Source organism: Geotrypetes seraphini, chromosome 4 (genome assembly GCF_902459505.1).
Source record: "Geotrypetes seraphini chromosome 4, aGeoSer1.1, whole genome shotgun sequence".
In the NCBI taxonomy this organism is placed as follows: Eukaryota; Metazoa; Chordata; class Amphibia; order Gymnophiona; family Dermophiidae; genus Geotrypetes; species Geotrypetes seraphini.
The window spans coordinates 314,000,816-314,024,033 of record NC_047087.1 but is presented as its reverse complement, the minus strand read 5'-3'; the positions used below and the strand labels follow the sequence as shown (position 1 = coordinate 314,024,033).

The 23,218-nt window shown below is 42.9% G+C and overlaps 1 protein-coding gene and 1 long non-coding RNA gene across 2 annotated transcripts in view; one reads left to right on the top strand and one right to left on the bottom strand.

The window, feature by feature from the left end:
- ATRNL1 (attractin like 1) overlaps window positions 1-23,218 on the bottom strand; it is a 1,517,170-nt gene that overhangs the window by 867,517 nt on the left and 626,435 nt on the right. Inside the window, exon 19 of the mRNA XM_033941321.1 lies at window positions 13,709-13,846. Coding sequence (XP_033797212.1) covers window positions 13,709-13,846 — 138 coding nt within the window. The remainder of the gene's footprint in view (window positions 1-13,708; window positions 13,847-23,218) is intronic.
- Window positions 799-23,218, top strand: part of LOC117359124 — a 138,365-nt gene continuing 115,945 nt past the window's right edge. Inside the window, exon 1 of the long non-coding RNA XR_004539160.1 lies at window positions 799-922. This is a non-coding gene — a long non-coding RNA (uncharacterized LOC117359124). The remainder of the gene's footprint in view (window positions 923-23,218) is intronic.

Genomic DNA, 23,218 nt, shown 5'->3' with positions numbered 1-23,218 from the left:
CTGTAAGCTCCCTTATCTCTTGTACAAGCCCTGCACTGTCGACAGCAGAAATAAGAACTTGCCAAAAACACCAGGTATCTTGTATATTCCATTAAAACAATGTCTTCCTCAGAAGGGTTAAACATCCACATTAATGCTTCAAAAGCACTTGGATGTCCATCTCCCTTTTATTTCAGATTTGTCAGGGTTTTTGTTCTCATTCAGCATAGTGTACTTCATTGCCCAGTTAAATTATTCATCCGCCGCATAACTTTCCCAGTCTGTCTTGTACTGCACCATCTTCCTTAGACCAGCGAGCAAAGGAATATTTGTGGTGTTATAGTGTGATATTAATGAAAGGAAGTAGGCCTTGGGGACAGCAGATCCTGCATTCTACAACTGCATAACATCACTGGGTCTAATATGTTATCAAATATTTATGTCCCAAGCGTTTCCAGCTGATGCTTCCCCCACACCTGCTCCAAGCACCCTCTAACCTACCATTAACGTCTCATCACCATTGTTAATTAGGCCTCCTGTGTGGTTTTGACAGATTTTGCAAGATCTCTGCCAAAGTGGGCACAGCATGCGTAATTTTTTTTTTTTACTGTAAGGTCAAGCAAGACCAGCATCCTATCAGCTGCATTTGAGCAAACTGATTTGGCTGCAAGAATGTTCCACCTGAGAAACAAATTGCTAAACAGATGGAATGGGCCAAGCCTTTGTTGTTTGTTGTCCTGCACGGCCAGTTACCATAGGAAAACACATCTACAACGAGAATGCTATTTTACCATGCAAATACGGAGAGTTCAGGTACGGAAATTGTGTTGCCAAATCATTCGTGAATAACTAGGCAAGCTCTCCACCGCAGCTCTAACAAACTTACACAGATGGGCAGAAGAGGAGATTGAAGGGGACTAGCTCATGCTCGTAGGAGGCTGAGGTCAGTGATTCACATGGACAAAATCAAGGTCCAAATCTTTTTGCACATATAAACCCTGTTTTTCATGATGCAAAATGCTTTATAAAATACTGTAGATTGAGAACATAGGTATGTGCATAAAAAGAAGGCAGAGAGTATGCCTACTTTTATACGATCAGCATGCATGCATATTCCCTCGGATATAGCTTGGGTGGAATGGAGGTAACAGTTACGATATACGCTCATATTTATAAAATGTTCAGGTACCTATGTGGAATATGCACACTTAAGACTTTTTCTGGAGCACGTGTAAATTTGTGCGTTGGTAGGCTATTGGGGCTAATTCTGGGAGTCTATTTTTATGATGGTGTGAGGGAGTGGGTGATAAAGTGAAGAGCGCACCCTCCCTGATATTGCAATTAGGCCATCTTATAGCAGGGGGTGCCAGCTCACAGGCAGAGAATGGAACAACCCTGCTAAGTCAGGGAGGGTAGGGCTCAAGCAAGGAGGAGTTTAAATGACCTGAGATTGAAGACACCCCAAGGCAAGAGGTCTCCACAACTAAGAGAAATTCTCACAGGGTGTGCCTGTTGGCTGCTGTATCTGGGAAGAGCTTGGGGAATAAGAGCAGCCCTCAATGTATGCCAGAAGCAGAGGTTTCAGTGAGGTAGAACAAGTTTCCTTAAAACCTTAAGTAAGAGAGTGTGGACTAAACTGTGACGCTGTATTGGGGAGAGACTATAGGATCCTTCAAGTTAAGAAGTGATTGCATGTTGATGCTGTGGAGGCCACATCTGGGACTAGCTGCAGGGACCCTGAAACAAGAGGGGGAAGTAGTTTGCACTGAAGTGAAGAGCTTGTCAGGGACAGGGATCAAAAGGAACTATTGTAAGGCTCTAAACAACCAGACACTTGGAGTGTCCAAACTGTGGAGAGATCAGACTTGGAAAGTCCTTTTGCATTTAATAAAGCTATTGTTTTACTTGCAACCCTGTGTGTGGCTGTATTCCTGAAAGCTCCAGCCTTGGCTGCGGAGCCACATTACAACATAAGGCAACATTCACACCTATGCGGTCTTAAAGATGGTGTAATCCTCTATGAGGTGTACTGAGTGAGCCAGTAAAAGAGATGGGTAGTTGTTCCCATTGTGGAGTAGCACAACTCTGATGCTCCTGGATGAAGAGATTCCACTCTTTTGGGTTACAGGTGATTCCAATTGCCTCAAACAGACTTGTCACATTATGGCAGAAACAGAGTCCATCTAGATGGGTGAAGAAGGTGGAAAAAGCTTGGTGATGCTTCCTCTGATCTGTGACTTGCACACTTTTATCCATCAAATTTCATTGTTTGAGTCTAGACGTTGGCATTGGACTTGGTGAGACCATGATGTCTGATCAAGTCATTGAGGTCTTTTTGGTTTGGATAGTATGAATTTCTCTCATCAGCTGCACCACTGATATTGTAAACTGGATCTACGTCATCTCCTTCATTCTCTGACTTGCTGCTCTCTTCTGAACACAGCTGCTCTCTCTTTGGGAGAGAGGGTATGTGGAGCTCAGGGCAATGTGGCACCAGGGTGATGGATGAAGGAATGTCTGGATATGTGATTGCAGATGCATGCTTGCCAGTTTGACATTTGGAATGGTCTACCATGCAGAAGTAGCAAACTTCATGGCTCTTTTCCCCTGTGTACAATGACAACCTCCCTTATACTATTACTGATACACTCTAGAAATACTAAAACAGCTAGAATGCATTACTACTATGTAACAACACAACTCAGGTCTATGTTCGACTCAGGACTCTATTAGTGCACAGACATTAAAGCAAAAAATGCCCAGGAGGTAGGAAAAAGCCTTAGAACCCTTCCCACACCAACCAAATCAATCAAGTGTGGAAATATCTTACTGGGGTAAACGTTATCTCACTGGCATAAAAACTGGACTGCTTCTAAATAAGCCTTGTGCAATGCAGAGAACAAGGAGTCAAAGGGGACCAGTGAAATACATTTAAATCCTCGTCCACTGTTACAGGAAAAATAGAAACAAAATGATGTGAATGACTTATCTCAGTCTCAATCAAGGGTCCATCTCACATCAATGATGGCCAGCGTTTCGCCAAAAAATGGCTGCCTCAGGATGTGGAGAAAATAGTGAACTTCTACTCGCTCATGCACTCTGCATAATGTCTATTTGGCCTCACAAATATGGCCTATGGAAGAAGGCCCATGTGAAGTACCCCGCTGAAGACGCATTCCACAGTCTGCGTGACCAATCTGGAGCAATGAGAATGACTTTCTCCCGATGGCTTGCAATCCTGTGGAGTATCCAGCCTATCATGGGCCACGGAGAAAGAGCTTGTTCGTTGGGCACGGCTGGACCAGAGCATCCAGACTTGTGCATCTGGACTTGGGTCTTCAACTGAAGAATCAGTCCACCTTCTTTTTTCTTGCTGTTGCCGTCAGATTGAACATTGGGTGACCCCAGCAACAAACAATGGATTGGAAGGCTATTGTAGACAGCGTCCATTCACCCAGATCCAGTGTATATCTGCTGAGGAAATTGGCCTGGACCAAAAAATAAAGACATATACAGAGCAGATCAGAAAGACTCCTTCCAGCTCATATGCAGAAGGAAAAACTGAAGGGAGCAGCAGAGCCCTCTAGTGCAGAGGTTCTCAACAAGCGGTATGTGTACCTCAGGGGGTATGCATACCAGTGGCAGGGGATATACCGCACCATATCTTACCCTCCTGCTGCTGCCACATCCTCTCGTCCTTCTGCCGATGCCACAGCAGTCAATTTGACTCATGTACGCCTCCCGGACTAGGAGCCTCAACAGTGTCTCTCCTTCTTCCTGCCCTCCAATCACACAACCCTTCACAAAGCTGCATGTAGGCTCCCATTACGCCACCAAAGCCAGCCCGGAAGCCTTCCCTTCAGCGTCAGAGCCAACATCAGAGAGAAGGCTTCTGGGTCAGCCATGTGCAGGAGCCGCTGCCCTTAGCCCTGCAAAACAACTGCAGCTGAAGGCATGAAAAAGAAGGCCCACCTGGAGGGCCCTGAAGGAAAGAAGCGAGCGAGCGCGTTGGGATAAGTAAGGGAGAGGGGGGACATGAACACAGGACAAAGGCTGGAAGGAGGGAGGGGGGCACAAATTTGCGACACAGAAGGGAGAGAGGGAGGGACCACTTTTGGACACGGAAGGAGGAGGCATGAACTTAGGACTCAGAAGGGAGGGAGGACATAGGAGGGAGGAAAAGAGATGTTGAGGTGGGGGAGAGAATAGAAAGGGAGAATTGTTGGGCATGACTGTGTGAAAAGGAAAGAGACTGTGCACATGGGGAAAGGAAGAAGAGGATAATTTTGGGGCATAGGGAGAGAGAGGAGTGAGGTAGAGATGCATGGGGAAGAGAAGGATGAGATTATGAAACGTTGGATATGGTGGTGGAGAGGGAACAGTGGGCCATATTAAAATGGATGCAAGAAGGAGGAATGTTTGACACAGTGGTGGAAGGAATGGAGGGAGAGATGTGGCATGGTGCTGGAGAAGGGTGACAGAAGGAGGAATGGTGGGCATTGGGCTGGTGAGCAGAGGCAAAAGATGCTGCACATGGTCCAAGGAATGAGAGAGAGAGAAATGTTGGATGTGGCTGTAGAGGGAGTGGGATAGATGCACCCTGGATCCCTTACTCTCTCTCTCTTTCCCCACTCCCTTTGCAGCAAGGGAGGGAATGAGAGAAAGAGAGATGGTAGACATTGAAAGAGAGGGAGACATGTTGCACATGGGGGTGGAGGAGAGAGGAAGAAATGCTATGCAGGAGTGGGGAGGAGAAAAAGAGGGAAAATGGTCCAGGATAAAAGGGAGTAAGGATGCTGTACAATGGGAGGGAAGGAAGAGAGAAATGCTGGACCATGGTAGGAGGAACCAATGGACAGCAACCACTTGAAGTTGAAGAAAAATTTGCAGAAGACAGGAAAGCAGAAAAAAGAGAAACTGGAACCAACTTAATGGAAAAATAAATCTCCAGACAGAAAAGGTAAAACAAGGAATTTATTGACTGAAATATGATAGCTTTGGAACATGTAAGAACATAAGAATTGCCGCTGCTAGGTAAGACCAGTGATCCATCGTGCCCTAACTGAGACTAGCTTTACCTGCGTACGTTCTGATTCAGCAGGAACTTGTCTAACTTTATCTTGAATCTCTGGAGGATGTTTTCCCCTATAACAGCGTTCCAGTTTTCCACCACTCTCTGGGTGAAGAAGAACTTGCTTACGTTTCTACAGAATCTATCCCCTTTTAACTTTAGAGAGTGCCCTCTCGTTCTCTCTACCTTGGAGAGGGTGAACAACCTGTCTTTATCTACTAAGTCTATTCCCTTCATTATCTTGAATGTTTCGATCATGTCCACTCTCAGCCTCCTCTTTTCAAGGGAGAAGAGGCCCGGTTTCTCTAATCTCTCATTGTAAGGCAACTCCTCCAGCCCCTTAACCATTTTAGCCGTTCTTCTCAGGACCCTTTTGAGTAGTACCGTGTCTTTCCTCATGTACGGCGACCAGTGCTGGACGCAGTATTCCAGGTGGGGGCATACCATGGCCCGGTACAGCGGCATGATAACCTTCTCCGATCTGCTCGTGAGCCCCTTCTTAATCATTCCTAACATTCTGTTTGCCCTTTTTGCAGCCACCGCACATTGCACGGACGGCTTCATCGACTTGTCGACTAGTACTCCCAGGTCTCTTTCCTTTTTCCAAGTACCACACCAGACATCCTGTATTCGTGTATAAGATGTATATAGCAGATATCTTTGTATTGTGTTCAAAAGAAAAGGATATGCATTTCTAGTTTTATTTCTCCAGTGTTGAAGTACTTGCTGACCCTTGCTATGGCTGGTGGGGATCCGCAAGCACCACCAGCTAAGGACCTCCTCCAAAGGTGACCAGAACTTCCTTCCACCAAACACAGCAGTCACTGGCAAAATCTCTGAGCCACTGAGGTGCCAGCATCTGTGACTCAGGGACGCTGCTGCTGCTGCCTGCCAGACTTGGCAAAAGGGACCCCTGGGTTACTTTCAGAGGAAGTCCTCAGCTGATAAAGCTTGAGGGTCCTCATCAGCTGGAGTATTTATGTATTGTTAATAAGATTGTATTGTGTGTTTAAGAAAAATGAATGGAAGAAATTGCATTACAATTAGTACTATTATTATGGGGGTGGTGTCTGGGGCGGAGCTTGGGCAGGTCTGGGGCGGAGCTTGGTTGGAGGTACTCAGCTGATATTTCTTAGACTTAGGGGGTACTTGGCTTGAAGAAGTTGAGAAACACGGCTCTAGTGAAGGAGGAATGATTCAAAAGCTGGACTGAATTCTTTCTGTAGGGTTCGCGAGCATGGGGATAGTACCTGTCCATCCAGAATGATACACTATTGCACTAGAGATGCCTTATATAATTACCCTGTCAGAATAGTGGCAAAGATACACAAGTGATGAACAACTAATGACTTGGTGTGAGAAACTAGAAGCAGCAGGATGCCAAAAAAAGATGCAAACACCAGTATGACACACAAAAAGAAGTTTATTGGACACGTTTCAGTGCATGCCTGCATCAGAAGTATAATATCTATACTCAATATGAGGAATAGATTCCCAGACAATGACGACTGGCTTAGTAAATATGCCTTAGCATGTGAAGAAATAAATTAAACTTTGCTGGGACTGCGGTGGGTTGACAAACACATCAAAAGAAGGCCCCCAAATAATATCAAACTGCACAGCAAATCTGGGTGGGGGGGGTTCACCACTGTTTTACTGCATAGGTCGATGCAATGTTTCTAACATCATGAAATGCTATATGAGATACAGCATAGATTTGTAATAAACTTGCTAAAATGCCTTTAAAAACACGGTGCATATGTGTCACAATTATTATAATGAGGGATACAGTCCGCCTTCCCATCCCATCCCTTCCCCACCTAAAGGAATACAGCAAATGAACTGACTTAGCAATCCAGCACTAGGAAGAACTAAGTGTTTTGTGTTTTTTTAAAGATCTTATCAATTGATTTTTCCCTAAACATAATTTACTAAAGGTGACAAGAGTGCGTATTTGATTACATAGCTAATGTATCCCTGAAGAATAAAAAAACACTTTCATGCATCATATTGCCAGAGAGGTGCTAAAGACAGCAAAAAGAGCATTTTGTCAACACCAGGAAGCAAGGGAACTGTTAAGAATTATTTACAGCTTCATAAAGCATCAGAAAAATGTGCAACTGCCAATAAGGGTAAGCATTAATCCTCATAGTTCTTGAACACAAAGAGAATGAACTTGGTTGGCTTAAGCTTAAGAGAAGTGCTGGTCACAAAAGTTTGGGAAGGTGGTGGCACCAGTGGAAGTCTACTGAAGCCCCCCCACTCTTGATGTACCATAAGAAAGGGTGAAACTGTCCACAAGCTCGTTCCAGGTCGCTATTCTTTCCCACAGACCCCAGACAGGAAGTCAAGCTACACAGTTTTCCAGAAATGTATAGCAATATTTTCTCCCCCCCCCAATGGAATAGACAATGAATCCTATGCCCATTCATGTTGCTAAACAGCCTATATTCCACAAAAAAGTGACTATTCAAAGAAAACGCAGTCTTAAGAAGATAAGATTTTTTTTAATTATTATTAGGATTTTATAAACCGCCTATCAAGGTTATCTAAGCGGTTTTTACAATCAGGTACTCAAGTATTTTCCCTATCTGTCCCGGTGGGCTCACAATCTATCTAATGTACCTGGGGCTATGGAGGATTAAGTGACTTGCCCAGGGTCACAAGGAGTAGCGCGGGGTTTGAACCCACAACCCCAGGGTGCTGAGGCTGTAGATCCAACCACTGCGCCACACAGAATTGCTGCTGCTGGGTCAGACCAGTGGTCCACCGTGCCCAGCAGTCTGCTCCCGCTGTGGCCCCTAGGTCAAAGACCAGTGCCCCAAGCGAGACCAGCCCTACCTGCATACGCTCCAGTTCAGCAGGAACTCGTCTAACTTGGTCTTGAATCCCTTATAACAGCCTCCGGAAGAGTGTTCCAGTTTTCCACCACTCTCTGGGTAAAGAACTTCCTTACGTTTGTCCCTTTTAACTTTAGAGAGTGCCCTCTCGTTCTCCCAGTCTCCTTTCCCAAGCAACAAACTTCCTACAGCTTCGGCTCATATAAGCTCATATTAGAAAAATCTGCACTGGCTGCTTGTGGAAGCAAAGGGTCATCTTTAAGTTTGCTTGTCTTTGCTTCAAAACCATAACAGGATCATCCCCAATCTGCCTGTCTCACCATTTCGAATTTCCAGGCACAAGCTGTATACGTAGCGCTTACTTGCTCGTTTTTCCATCTTTGAAGGGCTGTATCTACAAGAGATTCCTCGATCGAACACTATCATTCCAAGCAGGCAAATGGAAGAAACGTTTAACCAACTTTATTTCAAACACATTTTCTGATCAAACTTCCAGGAAGTCAATCAAAACTTATCTCTTTGACCAATTCCTATGACTCCACTTCTGCCTTGATGCATTCCTAAAACATTCCCAGATACTCGATTCATCTTACCATGCTAATGTAATTTTGGAAAGTTTTTTGTATTATTGCTGTCCGTATACAGTCTCTTCTTCTGTAAACCGCTCTGAACTATTTGTGGTAGTGCGGTTTATTATTATTATTACGTTATAAGTCTTCTGATGGCAGCTGCAAGTTTACTAATGACCCCTTAGGTCATTAGTAGCAGGAGGAGTGCTGTGGAATAAATGACAGGACCACTGAGATCAATTTCTGAATTTTAAAAAGGTTTTGAAAACTCCATTGTTCATAGAAGCTTTTAGTTAAGGAATAATGCTGTCATGAATATATAGACTGTTGGCTTTTATACATGCTGTGTGTTGTTTGATAATTACGTATGTGTTTTTGGAAACCGCTTAGGTCAGTGTTTTTCAACCTTTTTACACCCATGGACCGGCAGAAATAAAAGAATTATTCTGTGCACAGGCATCGGTCCGTGGACCGGCGGTTGAAGAACACGGGGCTAAGTTGTGGGCCAGACCCCACCCATCTCTCCCCAATCTCCACCCCAGACCCCGCCCCCATAATAGTACTAATTGCACCTTGCACGTACGTGCCTCATCTGGAAGTCTTCCCTCTGATGTTGCAACATCAGAGAGAAGGCTTTCAGTTCAGGCGCAGGATGCCCCTGGCTTTGTGCACTGAATCAGTTAGGAAGAGGGAGCTGGCTCGAAGATAACGCCGCATCGATCGCACGGTGGACCGGTGGTTGAAGAACACTGTTTTGGGCCTGATGCACGTGCTGCTCTGTGGACCAGCAGGAAATTTCTGTGGACCGGCACTGGTCCATGGACCGGTGGTTGAAGAACACTGGCTTAGGTTAAAAAATGTCATAAATAAATAAATAAAATAGTAAGGAACAGCCTCAAAATACCTTTAAGGTCCTGCACTTTACCCTTACAACTCAGGAGACAGATTTATTTATTAGGATTTATTTACTGCCTTTCTCAAGTGTTCTTCCAAGAAAGTATAAAGAGGTAAAAGGTCATGGATTTGATACACCAACTTTCTGTGGTACAACTAAAGCAGTTTACATTTATTAAATCCAGTTGCAACAAGAATAATATAGGCATAGTCAATAAATGATTACAGCACAGATGCAGAACAAAAACGCAAACCTTGGAGGGCTCTTGCAATAGAACTACTACAGGGGATATATGAGTTGGCAAGTTACCATTTTATATAGCTATAGGTAAGTGTAGGCAAGGAGTTTTGGAAGAGTGAACACAGATGAGATCGTTATTAATCATTGTTTATAAATATGCAGAAGAATTCAGTGTCTGTGGTTTCAAGGAAGGTGTGATTTCTGCCACATTACAGAGACACACAGGCGCCCATCGTACATTTTAGAATATAAACTGAGATTTTTTTTGGGGGGGGGAGAAATGGCCAAAACATGGGGGGCTCTGTTTATATTTGGGTCCACCTTAAACCCTGGTGGTCCAGTGAGGTGTTGAGGCGAGCCGGGACAGCAGCAATCCCTTCCTCCCTGAGGTAAGCTGTCGGGTCCTGTTCCACCCATCTCCCTCCTCGTTTAAATTCACACACTAGAACGGGCGCATACTTTTTATAGCATTGCACTTTCCAAGTTGTATGCGTTAACTTTTAATTTGTGCCAATCAGCATCAATTATGAGGTGTTACTTGCCAACTGTCAGTGCCGATTAGGCCAATTAAGTTGTACGCGCAAATCGGCTGTGCACACCGCTATGAATGCGGAACTTAAGGTGCCATATATAGAATTTGCATTTAATAAATGTCCCCAATCCACCAGAGAAAAGACACAGACTTTTTTTTAGAGGGGTCTTTTCTTGAAAGCTGCTCACTTTAATAATACTGATAGACAGGTTTTTTAAATATTCTTTGTATTGTTTTTAAAAACTGTGTACGTATCTTGTAAACTGCTTAGGTTATGTTTAAAAAAAATAAACCATATTTATATACAGATTGTGACCAAAGCTTCCATAAGATGAAATATAGACAACCCACTAACGCATTCACAGCTGAGAGAAACCATTTCCATGTTCTGAGTGTGGTAAATGCTTGAACGAAGCAGCATACATGACCTGAGCATGGTAAAAACTTCTGTCACAGAAAAAGCTTCACAAACCACTGGAAAAATCACACAGTTTGCTCAGAATGTTGGCCTGGAGCACTTTAGTAAATGCTATCTTCGACTCAGAACCACATGAAGCTGGGCTCAACACTGACCACAATCAATTATTACACGGACTGGCAGCAGAAGGGTGACAGAACTCGCTCTGTGTCTCCCCTGTAGGCAATCAAGTGCCAATGTGAGGAATAACAATTGGGATCCTTTGTATAAAATCTGTGTCACAGAATTTCTCTCTCTTTCTGTGTGCCTTTACTTGCTGAAACTGGATTTCTCACCATCAGTGAAAGTAGGATGCTACAAATAAACATTATCTCTGTTTAAGCTATCTCAGTCAGAATGGAATCTGTACAACGGACTTCTCCATATGTCTGTCTCATTCTCTGAATTTACTGATACTGGGAATTAGAAACATGAAACATGATGGCAGATAAAAGCAACATTCACTATCTCCTCCTCTCCCTAAGAGATCCCACATGACTGTCCAATGCTTTTTTGAATTTAGACAGTTTTTGCCTCCACTAAAAATATGTCCCCGTCAAAACTCAATTTTCCTGTCCCGTCCCATTCCTGTAAGCTCTGCCTTAACCGCACAAGCCTCAAACACTTATGATTTTAAAGTGTTTGAGGCTTGTGCAGATGAGGACGGAGCTTGCAGGAATGGGGCAGGGACACAAAAAGAACTATTGGGGACGGGAAAATGAGTTCCCATGGGGATGGGAAAAATTTGTCCCCCTGTCATTCTCTATTCTCTACTACCTCTACAGGGAAACTATTCTAAGTATCTGCCGCCCTCTCTGCATAAAAGTATTTCCTTAGATTACTCCTGAGCCTATCACCCCTTAACTTCATCCTATGCCCTCTCCTTCTGGACCTTTACTTCATTTGAAAAAAAGACTCACCTCCTGTACATTAACGCCACAGAGATATTTAAACGTCTCTATCATATCCCCTCTCTCCCATTGTACTAGACACTTTTATTTCTACCTCCTGCTTCTCAGATGACAGGATGGTGGGTTTTGCTTTCTCAGCTAGTGTTCATTTATCTGGCTTTGGTTAACGCACCCCTATTGTCTAGGATGAGAGGGACATCCGCATCTGGTATGCTTAAGTGTACACCTCTCAAATGTTCTGGGGCTTATTTCTCCCTGCTCTGAGGCAGTATAGGTGTAGGCGGCTGCCCTTTATCAGGAGATTTGATTATGCTTTCATTCTCTCCTGGTTCTCCTGACTGTGACAAGCTAACTCTCTTAGATTTACAGGCCACTAATTCTGACTTCTGTGGTAAGAATATTAATGGAAATGCTTTCAAAACAGAGAATGGTGAAGTTTCTGGAATCCAGTGGATTACAGGACCAGAGGCAACACGGATTCACTAGAGATTGGCCTAGTCAGACAAATCCGATCAATTTCTCTGACTGGGTGACCAGAGAATTGGGTAGAGAGAGTGCGTTAGATGTGGTGTATTTAGATTTTAGCAAAGCCTTTGACAGTGTTCCACACAGACGTTTAATAAATAAACTGAGTGCCCTCGGGATGGATCCCAAAATGACGGGCTGGGTCAGGAACTGTTTGAGTGGAAGGCGACAGAGGGTAGTGATCAATGGAGGTCGCTCTGAGGAAAGGGATGTTACCAGTGGTGTGCCTCAAGGTTCTGTTCTTGGGTCTGTTCTTTTTAACATTTCTATAAATGATATTACTGAAGGGTTGTCGGGTAAGATTTGCCTCTTTGCAGATGATACCAAAATCTGCACTAGAGTAGACACGCTGGATGGCGTGAATAACATGAAGAAAGATCTGGCGAAGCTTGAAGAGTGGTCTGAAATTGGGCAGCTAAAATTTAATGCTAAGAAATGCAAGGTCATGGGCTGCAAAAACCCAAAGGAAATGTACAGTTTAGGGGGTGAAGAACTTATGTGCACGACAGAAGAGCAGGATTTGGGCATGATTGTATGTGATGATCTTAACGTGGCCGAACAGGTTGAAAAGGTGACGGTGAAAGCCAGAAGGATGCTAGGGTGCATAGAGAGAGATATGGCCAGCAGGAAAAAGGATGTATTGATGCCCCTGTAAAAATGGCTCTGGTGAGAACTCATTTAGAATATTGTGTACAATTCTGGAGGCCGCACCTTCAAAAAGATGTAAAAAGGAAGGAGTCGGTCCAGAGGAAGGCTTCTAAAATAGTTCATGGTCTTCATCATAAGGACTATGGGGACAGATTTACAGATCTCAATCTGTATACTTTAGAGGAAAGGTGGGAGAGGGGAGAAATGATAGAAACATTTAAATACCTACGTGGCGAAAATGCGCATGAGTCGAGTCTCATTTGAAAGGAAGCTCTGAAATAAGAGGGCATAGGATGAAGTTAAGCAGTGATAGGCTCAGAAGTAATCTAAGGAAATACTCTTTTATAGAAAGGGTGGTTGATGAGTGGAATAGTCTCTCCGAAGAGGTGGTGGAGACAGAGACTGTGTCTGAATTCAAGAAGCCGTGGGATAGGCAGTTTAACTGCATAAATAGGACAGAATAAAAGTCCTGTCTTTATGTGATAATCTATAGCTCATTATGTGGTAAATATAGCACTTAACCAGCTATGTGTTCCCAGCTCTGGAAATTCAATACCAGTGTCTGGACATGGACCAACATTGAATTGCCAGGTTTTAACACTGGTTGCAGTCAGCAAAACTCTGATCACCACCAGAGTATCAGGCCGAATGAACACAGATCTGAAAGGAGAACTTTATCTACAAGGACTAAAATAATAAGCAAGATTAATCATTCTGCAGAAACCAACTGAAAACATGCCCTGAGTTCCAAGATCGGAGGGAATCAACTCCATATGGAGGAAGTGAGGGAAAAGATAATAACAGAATTCAAGAAGTCGTCAGACAGTCACAAAGCATCCTCAGCAGCAAGAAAGCAAGGGTGTAGTGCCACAGAAAACAGGAGAACGAGGCACAGTGGGTCATTATTTCCAATGTCTGCAAAGCATTTTTTTGCAATTTATCGAAAGCAAAGCAGTGATTTTACCAAACCTACATACCACAGTCCTGGGACGCAGGGACAAACTGAGAAGACTTTAGATTTCCTCTCATAAGGACACTTACCCTCACATTCTCCTCCATTGGTGGGGTTCCCATGGTAACCCGGCATGCACACCTCACACTGTTTTCCCGTAGTCAGGTTCTTGCACTGTTCACACACATTACCATTGATGCATGTACTGTGGCCATTACACTGGCAGCCTGCAATTACAAATATTATATTTAGAGCATGCATAATGTGGCAGCAATATTTAACTGAATGCTAAGTAATTTTCCAAAGCAAAGAACTAAAACCTATAAACAGAGTAAAACCGACAATTCCCAGTAACATTAGGACTTACAAAACAGGTGTGGGTAATCAGCACTGTTCCCTCTAAGCGGAGCAGGAGTCCTCCAACAACACTGCTGTCAGTGGGTAAAGGGGAGGGGGTGTACTGTTTCACAATCATATTTTCAATAGTGATGGACAGGCGAGCGCTGCAGGACTCCAGGGCACTTGCCTGTCCCTAGCAATTGAAAACACAATACAGTCAAACCTTGGAGAGCGAGTCGCGTGGTCTTTTGCAAGACGAGCAAAACATTTTATTCAGTTTTAACTCAATAAACGAGCGTTGTCTTACAGCACAAGCACGTATACGTGTGGCGTGTCAAGTACGCACAATATACCCGTGTCACATCGCATTGCTGAGCGCGGCCGAGCGTAATACAAGCGCCCGCAGTTCAAGCATGCACATCTCAGGCTGAGTGCGGCTGAACGTAATAAAAGAATCACGCCCAATTCACCCGCAGTGTAGTGACTGTTCGAAAAGCGCAAGGTCTTGCAATACAAGTACATATTTTGTATTAAAGTTTCCATTATTTCCTGTGGGGAAATTAACTTTGATGTACGAGTGCTTTGGATTACAAGCATGCTTCTGGAACGAATTATGCTCGCAAAGCAAGGTTTGACTGTATTGAAGCACTAACCCCCACTGGCAGCAATGTTGTTGGAGAACTCCTGCTCCGCTTAGAGGGGACAGTGCTAGTCACATCTAATATTATAAAATGCTAAGCGCGCATGCGCACTCCTACCTGTGTGTTCCCTGATCTGTATGTCCGTGGAGGAAGGAGTGCGCATGCGCGCCTACAACTGCCCCACACTCGCGGCCCTCCAATGCATCGGAGCCGGAGGGAAGGGGGTGGGAGGCAAGAAGTTCGGCAGCAGAGACGCCATCCCTTCTTTGTTTGTAGTTCCGAGCCGCTGAGGACTCTCCTGAAGGCCCTGGCGGAGGGTTGGCCATTGCCCCTGCGCGGGACTGGCGAGCTGAAGGTGTTCCGGCCGGCGGCCGGCTCAAACCTGCGCAGGCAAAAATCCCTCTCCAACCTCTCCTGCCTCACTGACGCCGAAAAGAAGTCCCGCTGCGCATCCCTGGCATCCGCCTCGGCCCCGCTATCGCGCTCTCTCGCGCGAAAAGTTCACAAAAGGGTTCTAGAGACTGTGGGAGCAGGAGAGAAAGGAGGAGGAAAGAAAGACAAGAGAGCCACACACCCATCTTCCTCCTCTTCTGCACTGCCCCAGCGCCTCAATACCTGCTGCCTCACTGGGGGGCCCGACCTTGGTGGTCAGGTAACCTGCTGTCACTGGCGCCTACACCCTAGGCCCGTGGCGGTTGCATTCTGCGCGAGGCGGTTTCCAAGTCTCAACAGGATGGCTTGCGCCGAGCCCCTTCTCAAATAAGCCTGTTTGGGGAAGGGAAATATTTTGATTTAATTTGGGTGGTGTGTGTGCTGGGGAATCAGTGAACGATCTTACATTACTTTAGGAAGGGGGGAAGGGAACAATCTTGCTTCCATTTGGGGAGAGGGTTTTAATTGGTTTTCTTTGGGGGGAGTGGTGTGATTGGGAAAAAGGCTACTGCTGGACAGGGGACATGGGAGGTAAAATGAAGGGAGAACATACAGAAAGAAAGAAAGACAGACAGACAGCCAGGGAGAGAGACAGTAAGACGGGGAGGGGGGGGAAGGTGTGGAACAGGGAAGAGACAGACAGAGACATACAGGGGGACAGAGACAGAAAGAAAAAAAAAGGGGGCAGGGAGAGAGAACAAAAACATAAAGTAAGAAAGAAAGAAACGCCTCAGCGACCCATTGTGCTAAAAGTCTACACATCTATTCTAGCACCCGTTAATGTAACGGGCTTAAACACTAGTATATGTTATATTTTCTATTCCACACAATAACATGAAGACAGAAAAATATCATTATGGCCCAACTAATCTGCCAGGAAGGTTATTGGGGTTGTCTCTGTGTGCTCATCTTTAGGTGTAAGAATCAGATCTAAGTGCTGGTCTAAAAAGCATGCTTTTTTTTTATCATTTATAGAATCCCTCCCCCCCCAATATGCACAGTTTTAAGAATAGCCTCCTGTGCAAACTATACAATCTGCCCATAAAGTCTGGTGAGCTTCCCTGGGGGGGGGGAGGAGGGAGTAGAATATTGTTTAAAAAGTATTTTAGGTTTCCGATGGATTAAAAGTGTACTTTGTGCAGAAATCCAAAGTGTTCTAGCAGCATTCATGGCACATCAATTCGAGCTGCCCTAAATGGCCTACTCATTCCTTTAAATTACTTTCCCATTTAGGTGTTTCAGCTTTGCAACCCTCATCCATGCATATGTTTAATCGAGTGCTTTACCAGAGTTACTGTTGCAAAGATTTGGTATATTATCTGTAGTAAGATGGCCCGTATCAATTTAAGAACATAAGAAGCGCCATCCCCGGAACAGACCCTAGGTCCATCAAGTCTGGCGATCCGCACACGCGGAGGCCCCGCCAGGTGTACCCTGGCATAGTTTTAGTCCCCATATCACTCTGAGCTTCTCATAAGGAGATGTGCATCTAGATTACCCTTACCCATGTCACTTTATGCCTCTCATAAGGAGATGTACATCTAACTTATCATTAAATCCTAGAACGGTGGATTCCGCAATAACCTCCTCTGGGAGAGCATTTCAGGTGTCCACCACTCGTTGCGTGAAACAGAACTTCCCGATATTTGTCCTGGACTTGTCCCCCCTTAGCTTCAGCCCATGTCCTCTTGTCCATGTCACATTGGACATTGTAAATAATGTTTTTTCCTGCTCTAATGTCAAAAAAGATGTCACACTGACAAAGATATAACTAGCGGAGATATGGGATTCTCTATTGTGACCCGCCTTGGGAAAGGCAGGGTATAAATAAATAAACACAAATACGGTCTTGTATTTCTGGGTGTTAGGCAGCAAATTGTGACCCCACTATTCATCATTCGCGCTATGTTCCAGATATTTAAAAATCGGCCTTCTTTGCTTTCACTTTTGCTTCTAAAAACGGCCACCAATCAGTACTGCAAAAAAAAAAAAAAAATTATGTTACAGCATTCTGAATGTTCTATATGGGGGTCCTTTTATCAAGCTGCGCTAGCGGGGTTAGCACGTCGGACATTTCATCACATGCTAACCCCCGCAGCCGGCTAAACAACTAGCGCGGCAGGCGGTTTAACGCGCATTAAACCCCTACCGCAGCTTGATAAAAGGACCCCATTTTTTTGTCAAGTGCTGTTCCATGCAGAAGCCTAACCCTGTTTTTCCTATAGGATCCACCTTCTGTGATTTTGTATGGCTGGAACCCAACATCTATTTTCCCATAGACACATGTTTTGTTATTCGCAAATTCAAGGCTCGCAAAGATTTTCAGGAACCAAAACTGCCGTGAATAGAGAGAATGCAGCGCATTGAAGCAATAAGGAGTTATAAGCAGAGGAAAATAGAAGCGAAGAAACATTAAAGCATTAATGAAGCAGTTCAACTGTTCTCTATTGCTCATGGCCAATGACGTCTTGGCTTCCGACCTATTGGTCGTACAATCAGCATGAGGTGGCATGAATTCAGACTTATTTCATCAATTGAGATAATTACTTTGATTTCTAATAATGTCCTCCTCTATCTGTCTATTAGATACTATATCAATTAATACCATTAAAATGTTACAGAATTAGGAGGCAGGATTAGTAAGTGCATTAGTGAATTCCTGCATTCTGGGAAAGAAGGGCCCGATGGTGTTGAAACATTCTATGATTTGTCCAGTCTTGAAGAAAAATCTGAACATATTGGCCCAAATTCTGTAACCGGCGCCTAATGTTAGGCCCCTATTTTGGAGGCGCCTATCGAAATTGATTAACAAGCTCAATTAAGCTTTTTAATCAGTAATAATTGAAACTTAGGGCACGTGTCAAGAAAGAGTGATTCTGTAACAAGGCGCCTCTAAAAATGTAGGCAGCCTTAAAAAAAATAGGAGCTATGTATGTTAGGCGTGGGCGTGGCTCCGTGTTAGGCGCCTTGTTGCAGAATCACTGCTCTTAAGTGTGCTTAAGCGCTCATATAGGCGTCTAACTTTTAGTTGTGCCTAGGGCTGGCCTATTTATTGGACGCTTCCAAAATAGGTGCTGCTCAGCGTTGATTCATTAAACAGCACCCAAATTTACTTGAATCGCGCTGAACAGTGCCTAATTACATTACATTAGTGATTTCTATTCCGCCAATACCTTGCGGTTCAAGGCGGATTGCATAAAGATATATCTGGCCATTTCCAGAGGAATTTAAGGATAGTGAGGTTGGTTCAAAGAGGCATTAGATTGTTTTTGAGAATAGTGATGGTGTTAGGTTGATTTCAAGGAATTGTTGGGTAGTAGGTTTTTGGGGGTTTTTTATTTCTTTTCTGAATGTTCTGGAGTCTGGAGTCGCTATCAGCAAAGTGGAGAGTTGGCCTAACTAAATTCACTGAGCTTTGGAATAACCTCCCTGCCCCGCTTCGGAACCTAGGCTCATTCCAATTACTCCGAAAGCATCTGAAAACCTGGCTTTTCTCCAAAACGTAAAGCTATCTATTGAAAATGTAAAGCTAGCTATCCTCTTCTTAACCTCTAATTTCTTATTATGTCCTTCCCTCATTTATTGAATTACCTGTAAACCGTGCCGAGCTCTATCTTTATGGAGATGATGCGGTGTACAAACTTAAGGTTTAGTTTAGTTTCTTATAGAATTGCTCGATTATAGAGACTGATCTGTAATCAAGCATTATGGGATGAAGCAGTAAAATGCCAGATGACTTGAGTTTTTTGAGCATTACAGAGTGCTGAATCAACACCAAAAGAGTTTCTGCAAAGACCATAGCTGTGAAACGTTACCGGCTTCTTTACTGGGCGCTGTTATAACAGGACTCGAGTCTCTTTGTACTGCTTTTTAAAATTTGGGTTTATTGATTTAACATCTGCCTTTGATTCAAAATAAATACTTCTTGATAGGCTTTATTCATTTGACGTCAGTGGCAAAGGTACTTTCCTAATTGGATGTGAACAATTTGTCAAGACAAGAACTGGTGTATCCAATTAGTTCTCTGAAAAGCAAAGCGATTCTTCAGGCATCCTCCATTTCTGCCATATTTTTAACCTATACTGTTGCTAATGTGCCCTTTGCTTGATCCACTCTCTATTAGTTATAGACGGTGTGCTGATATCATCATGTTCTTTGCTACTTTTTCTACACTGTAGATGTTTCTAATTCTGTTTGGGCTCATGCCTTCTCCACTATAGAGGACTATCGTCAAAATGATGGTTTATTCATTAATTATAAAAAGACTGAGGCCACAATCATCTCTTTTGAGGCAGAAGACTGCTTTCTAAGTAAAATTACCTTAGGGAACAGAGCGATCCCAAATATGAGTTTCCTACCTGTACCTAGGAAGGATTATTGATTCTAAATTAACATTTCTATCACAAATTAATAGGTAGTTCAGGAAGATTTTTTTTTTAATGAGACTGGTTATTCATTTATGATTGTCCTTAGATCAGGCAGCTTTTCCTATGCAGTTATTAATTTTAAAGTCAAATCAATTTATATAGTATGTATCCCTATGAGGATGATGTCATGACATTGTGTGGATGCTGGACCAGAAAATCTTTTTCGGCAGCTGTTATTTGCTGCAATAGGAAATCTTGATGATTTGATTGCCAGCATTATTGAAGATTTGGACTGGGCAGCAAGTTTACTATTGTCAAATGTAAGAGAGAGGAGCTGCTTTTTGTGGTGACATCTTGACACTGTGCGGAGGAACGCTGTGTTGGGTGCAGCTGAATTAACGCCTGACCAGATTTATTTAGCTAAACAGTGGGTGGAAGCTGCTAATCGCTGGTGAACCTTAAACAGGACAATTTTTTCCATTTTCCTTTTGTGTTTTGGTTCTAATGTGATGGTTCAGAGGAGGACTTGTGCCAGAAATAGCTTTGGGTGAAACAGGGCTGCGGTCAAGTCTGGCCGGTGAAATTTTGCTTTTTGAATGACGCCTTGAATCAGCTTTAACGCATCCTGCAATATTTCTTTTTTTTTTAATTCTTTATTGATTTTCAAACTACAAATGCGCCATAAATGAGTCACATATATGTACATTGTATAATAAGCGCAGCAAACTTTCAAATATTACTGCAACAAAGAAATTTCCCCCACCCTCCCAGCTAATATACAAACAAATAAATCAAACCTTCATGAAACCATTCATAAAATCATAAAATTCCATTCCCTCCCCTTACCCTACCCCATTCCCCCCCCACCCACCCTCTTTACAGTATTTAGTCAATGGCTCCCACACCTCTATCAAATTCTTCAATCGTCCCTGTTGTACGGCCATACAACGCTCCGATTTATATGTATAACACAGGGATTCCCACCAGAATGTATAGTTCAAACTATCCCAGTTTTTCCAATTTCTTTTTTTTTTTTTTTAATTCTTTATTCATTTTCATAACTTACATCAAGTCCACCATAAAGTATCAACCAATGTAACTTAAATACATCACTTGAAATTCTACAATTATTCATATTAAATAGAAATATCCCTTTTCCTCCCATCTTTTCAACATCTCATAACGCTTGTATCATATAATAAAGTGTCCCGTCCCCCCCACCCCATTCTTTCATTTGTATAAATCAGGGAAAATAATATTTATTCATTGCAATTTCTTAAAGTAAGCTGCATGGCAACCCCTGTCATCACTAACAGAAGCTTGTTATTATTCATTGATAGTTGACTTTTGGCTCTCATAAGAGTACCAAATAAAATGGTATCATAAGATAAAGCCACTGGATACTCTAACATGTTATTTACTTGATCCCAAATAGACCTCCCAACCTGCAGAATCAAGGGACAATCATAAAGTAAATGATCTAAAGTTCCAGCATCAAGATGGCAATGCCAACATCTATTTGACTTGGAACTATCTAATTTATGCATAACGAACAGGGGTCCAGAAAGCTCTATGTAATAAGAAAAATCAAGTTTGTCTCATAGATGCTGACATCATACATCTCATCCTTTAAGTCCAAATTTGTGGCCATTGAGAAGCAGTAATCTGATGCTTAATCTCAATGCTCCAAATGTCCTGCAGTATTTCTGTGTTTGAGAAAAATATTCTCAATGAAAAAATGAATACAAATGTAAAACTGGAAGGGGAAAGGACCTAAAATGTCCCTGTGCCCAAAGCTCATGGATTGGTTCAAGGGCACCTAAGGGGGCAAGGGTATTATCATGGGTCAAAAAACCCTCCTTATTTAATGTGTATAATGTGCTATCAGTGGAAAAAAAATAATATTCTGTGATTTTAAATTCACTTAATGCACAATAGATTCTGCACGCAGACACATAATTCAAAGTGCTGCGTTTGAAAAACTTCCAAAAGCAAACAGGAAACATACAAGATAATCAGATGGAATGCAAAAAACAAGCCATTCAGTCCAGCAAAGTTCAAAAATGCAAATTCAACCAGCAAAAGATGAATAACAAAGGCTAGAATCCCCACAGGTGCCCTTGAACCAAGCCATGAGCTTTTGCCACGGGGACATTTGAGGTCTTGTCCCCTCCGTAGCTAACATCTACCAGGTTTACATTTGGGTTCATTTTTTTGCTTGAGAGTTTCATTTTTCAGCACATTTTGCCTTCACTTTACTTGGGGCTCCTTTTACAAAGGTGCGCTAGCATTTTTAGTGCGCGCTACCTGAAAAACTACCACCTGCTCAAGAGGAGGCGGTAGCGGCTAGCTAGCGCGCCTTTATAAAAGAAGCCCTTAGTGATTGAGAAAAATATTCCGCCATTTTGAAGATATGAACATTGTGGAATTTTTCTGAGAGAGCAATGACTCTGCTGTACCCCATTTTGCAAGACTTGCTGTGCTGAATTATGTGGTGTTATCTATTCCAAGATCTCTTTTTCTCCACGTCTGTTGTCGTTGCAGTGATGCTATCATACTATATAATTTGTCCATACTATATAAATTGATTTGATTTTCATGTTTGTATATAGTTTAGTTCTTTCAATTTTCTTGTTCAGTTATTAACGTTACCATACCTGACGTACTGCAATATTATCTACCTAAGTCTACCAGCTAAAACTAATCTTTCATTACAGAATTTGGCTGGTTACCCTTACTTTCTATTTGAAAAAAAAAATCCAAGCATATTTCCCCAGCACTTTTCAGGTTGCACTGTTCATGTTTTATAACCAAAGCAATTCAGTTTATTTTACAAAATAAGGGGGAAAGTTATCAATAGAGGCTATGATTAAGATTGAATCTATTCCACATCTAGTCAAATAAAATTTAGTGCGGATCACAATAAGACAAACCCTAAATTGAAAGGAACTATAGATTAAAAACCATAACAATCCTTTTTATTAAAATCTAACTTCTGTTGGTTTTACGATATAGATATAATTTATCCACCTCACTGAAATAATTAAAATATTATCATTTGCTGAATTAAGAAATTACTATTAGTAGGGAGGAGTGGAGGGGCATAATTGAAAGAAACATCTAAGTCCGTTTGCGTCTAAGTCGCAAGTCATCCAAAGTAAAAAATAGCTTAGGACACATTTTTGAAAAATACATCAAAAAATGTTTTTATTTCGAAAATCGTCTACATATACATCCTGCCGATCTGATCATCCAAGCCGCTAAATCATCCCATCTTTATACCACATTTTTGTCCAACTTTTCTTCCAAGTCAAAAACGCCTAGAACAAGTCCTGTTGGACGTGGGAGGGGTCTGCAAAGTGATGGACTGAACACCCAGACATGGCACCTAAATAGTGGGGTACTTTACAGGGCACTGCTATGAACTTCACAAAAAGGGTGCCATGTCATCATCTTGCTACAGCTCCCTTATAGTTACTGGTGAGCCCCCCATACCATCTCCAGAATCCCCTAGACCTACTTATCTACCACCCTAATAGCCCTTATGGCTGCAGGAGCCACTTATATGCCAGTACAAAAGGGTTTTGGGGGTGTATAAGAGAGTGCACATGTTTAAGTATCAATGCAGTGGAAACAGGGGCTTATGGGCATGGGTCCTCCTCTCTAAGGGTCCCTAACCCACCCTCAAAACGGCTTAAGCCACCTCTGTGCTAGACGACTATGCTTTCCTATGCCAGGCAATGATGGTCTGGAGGCTGAATTTTAAAGGTGTGATTACGATTTTTATGGGGTTGGGGAGGGGGTCGGTGATCACTGGGGT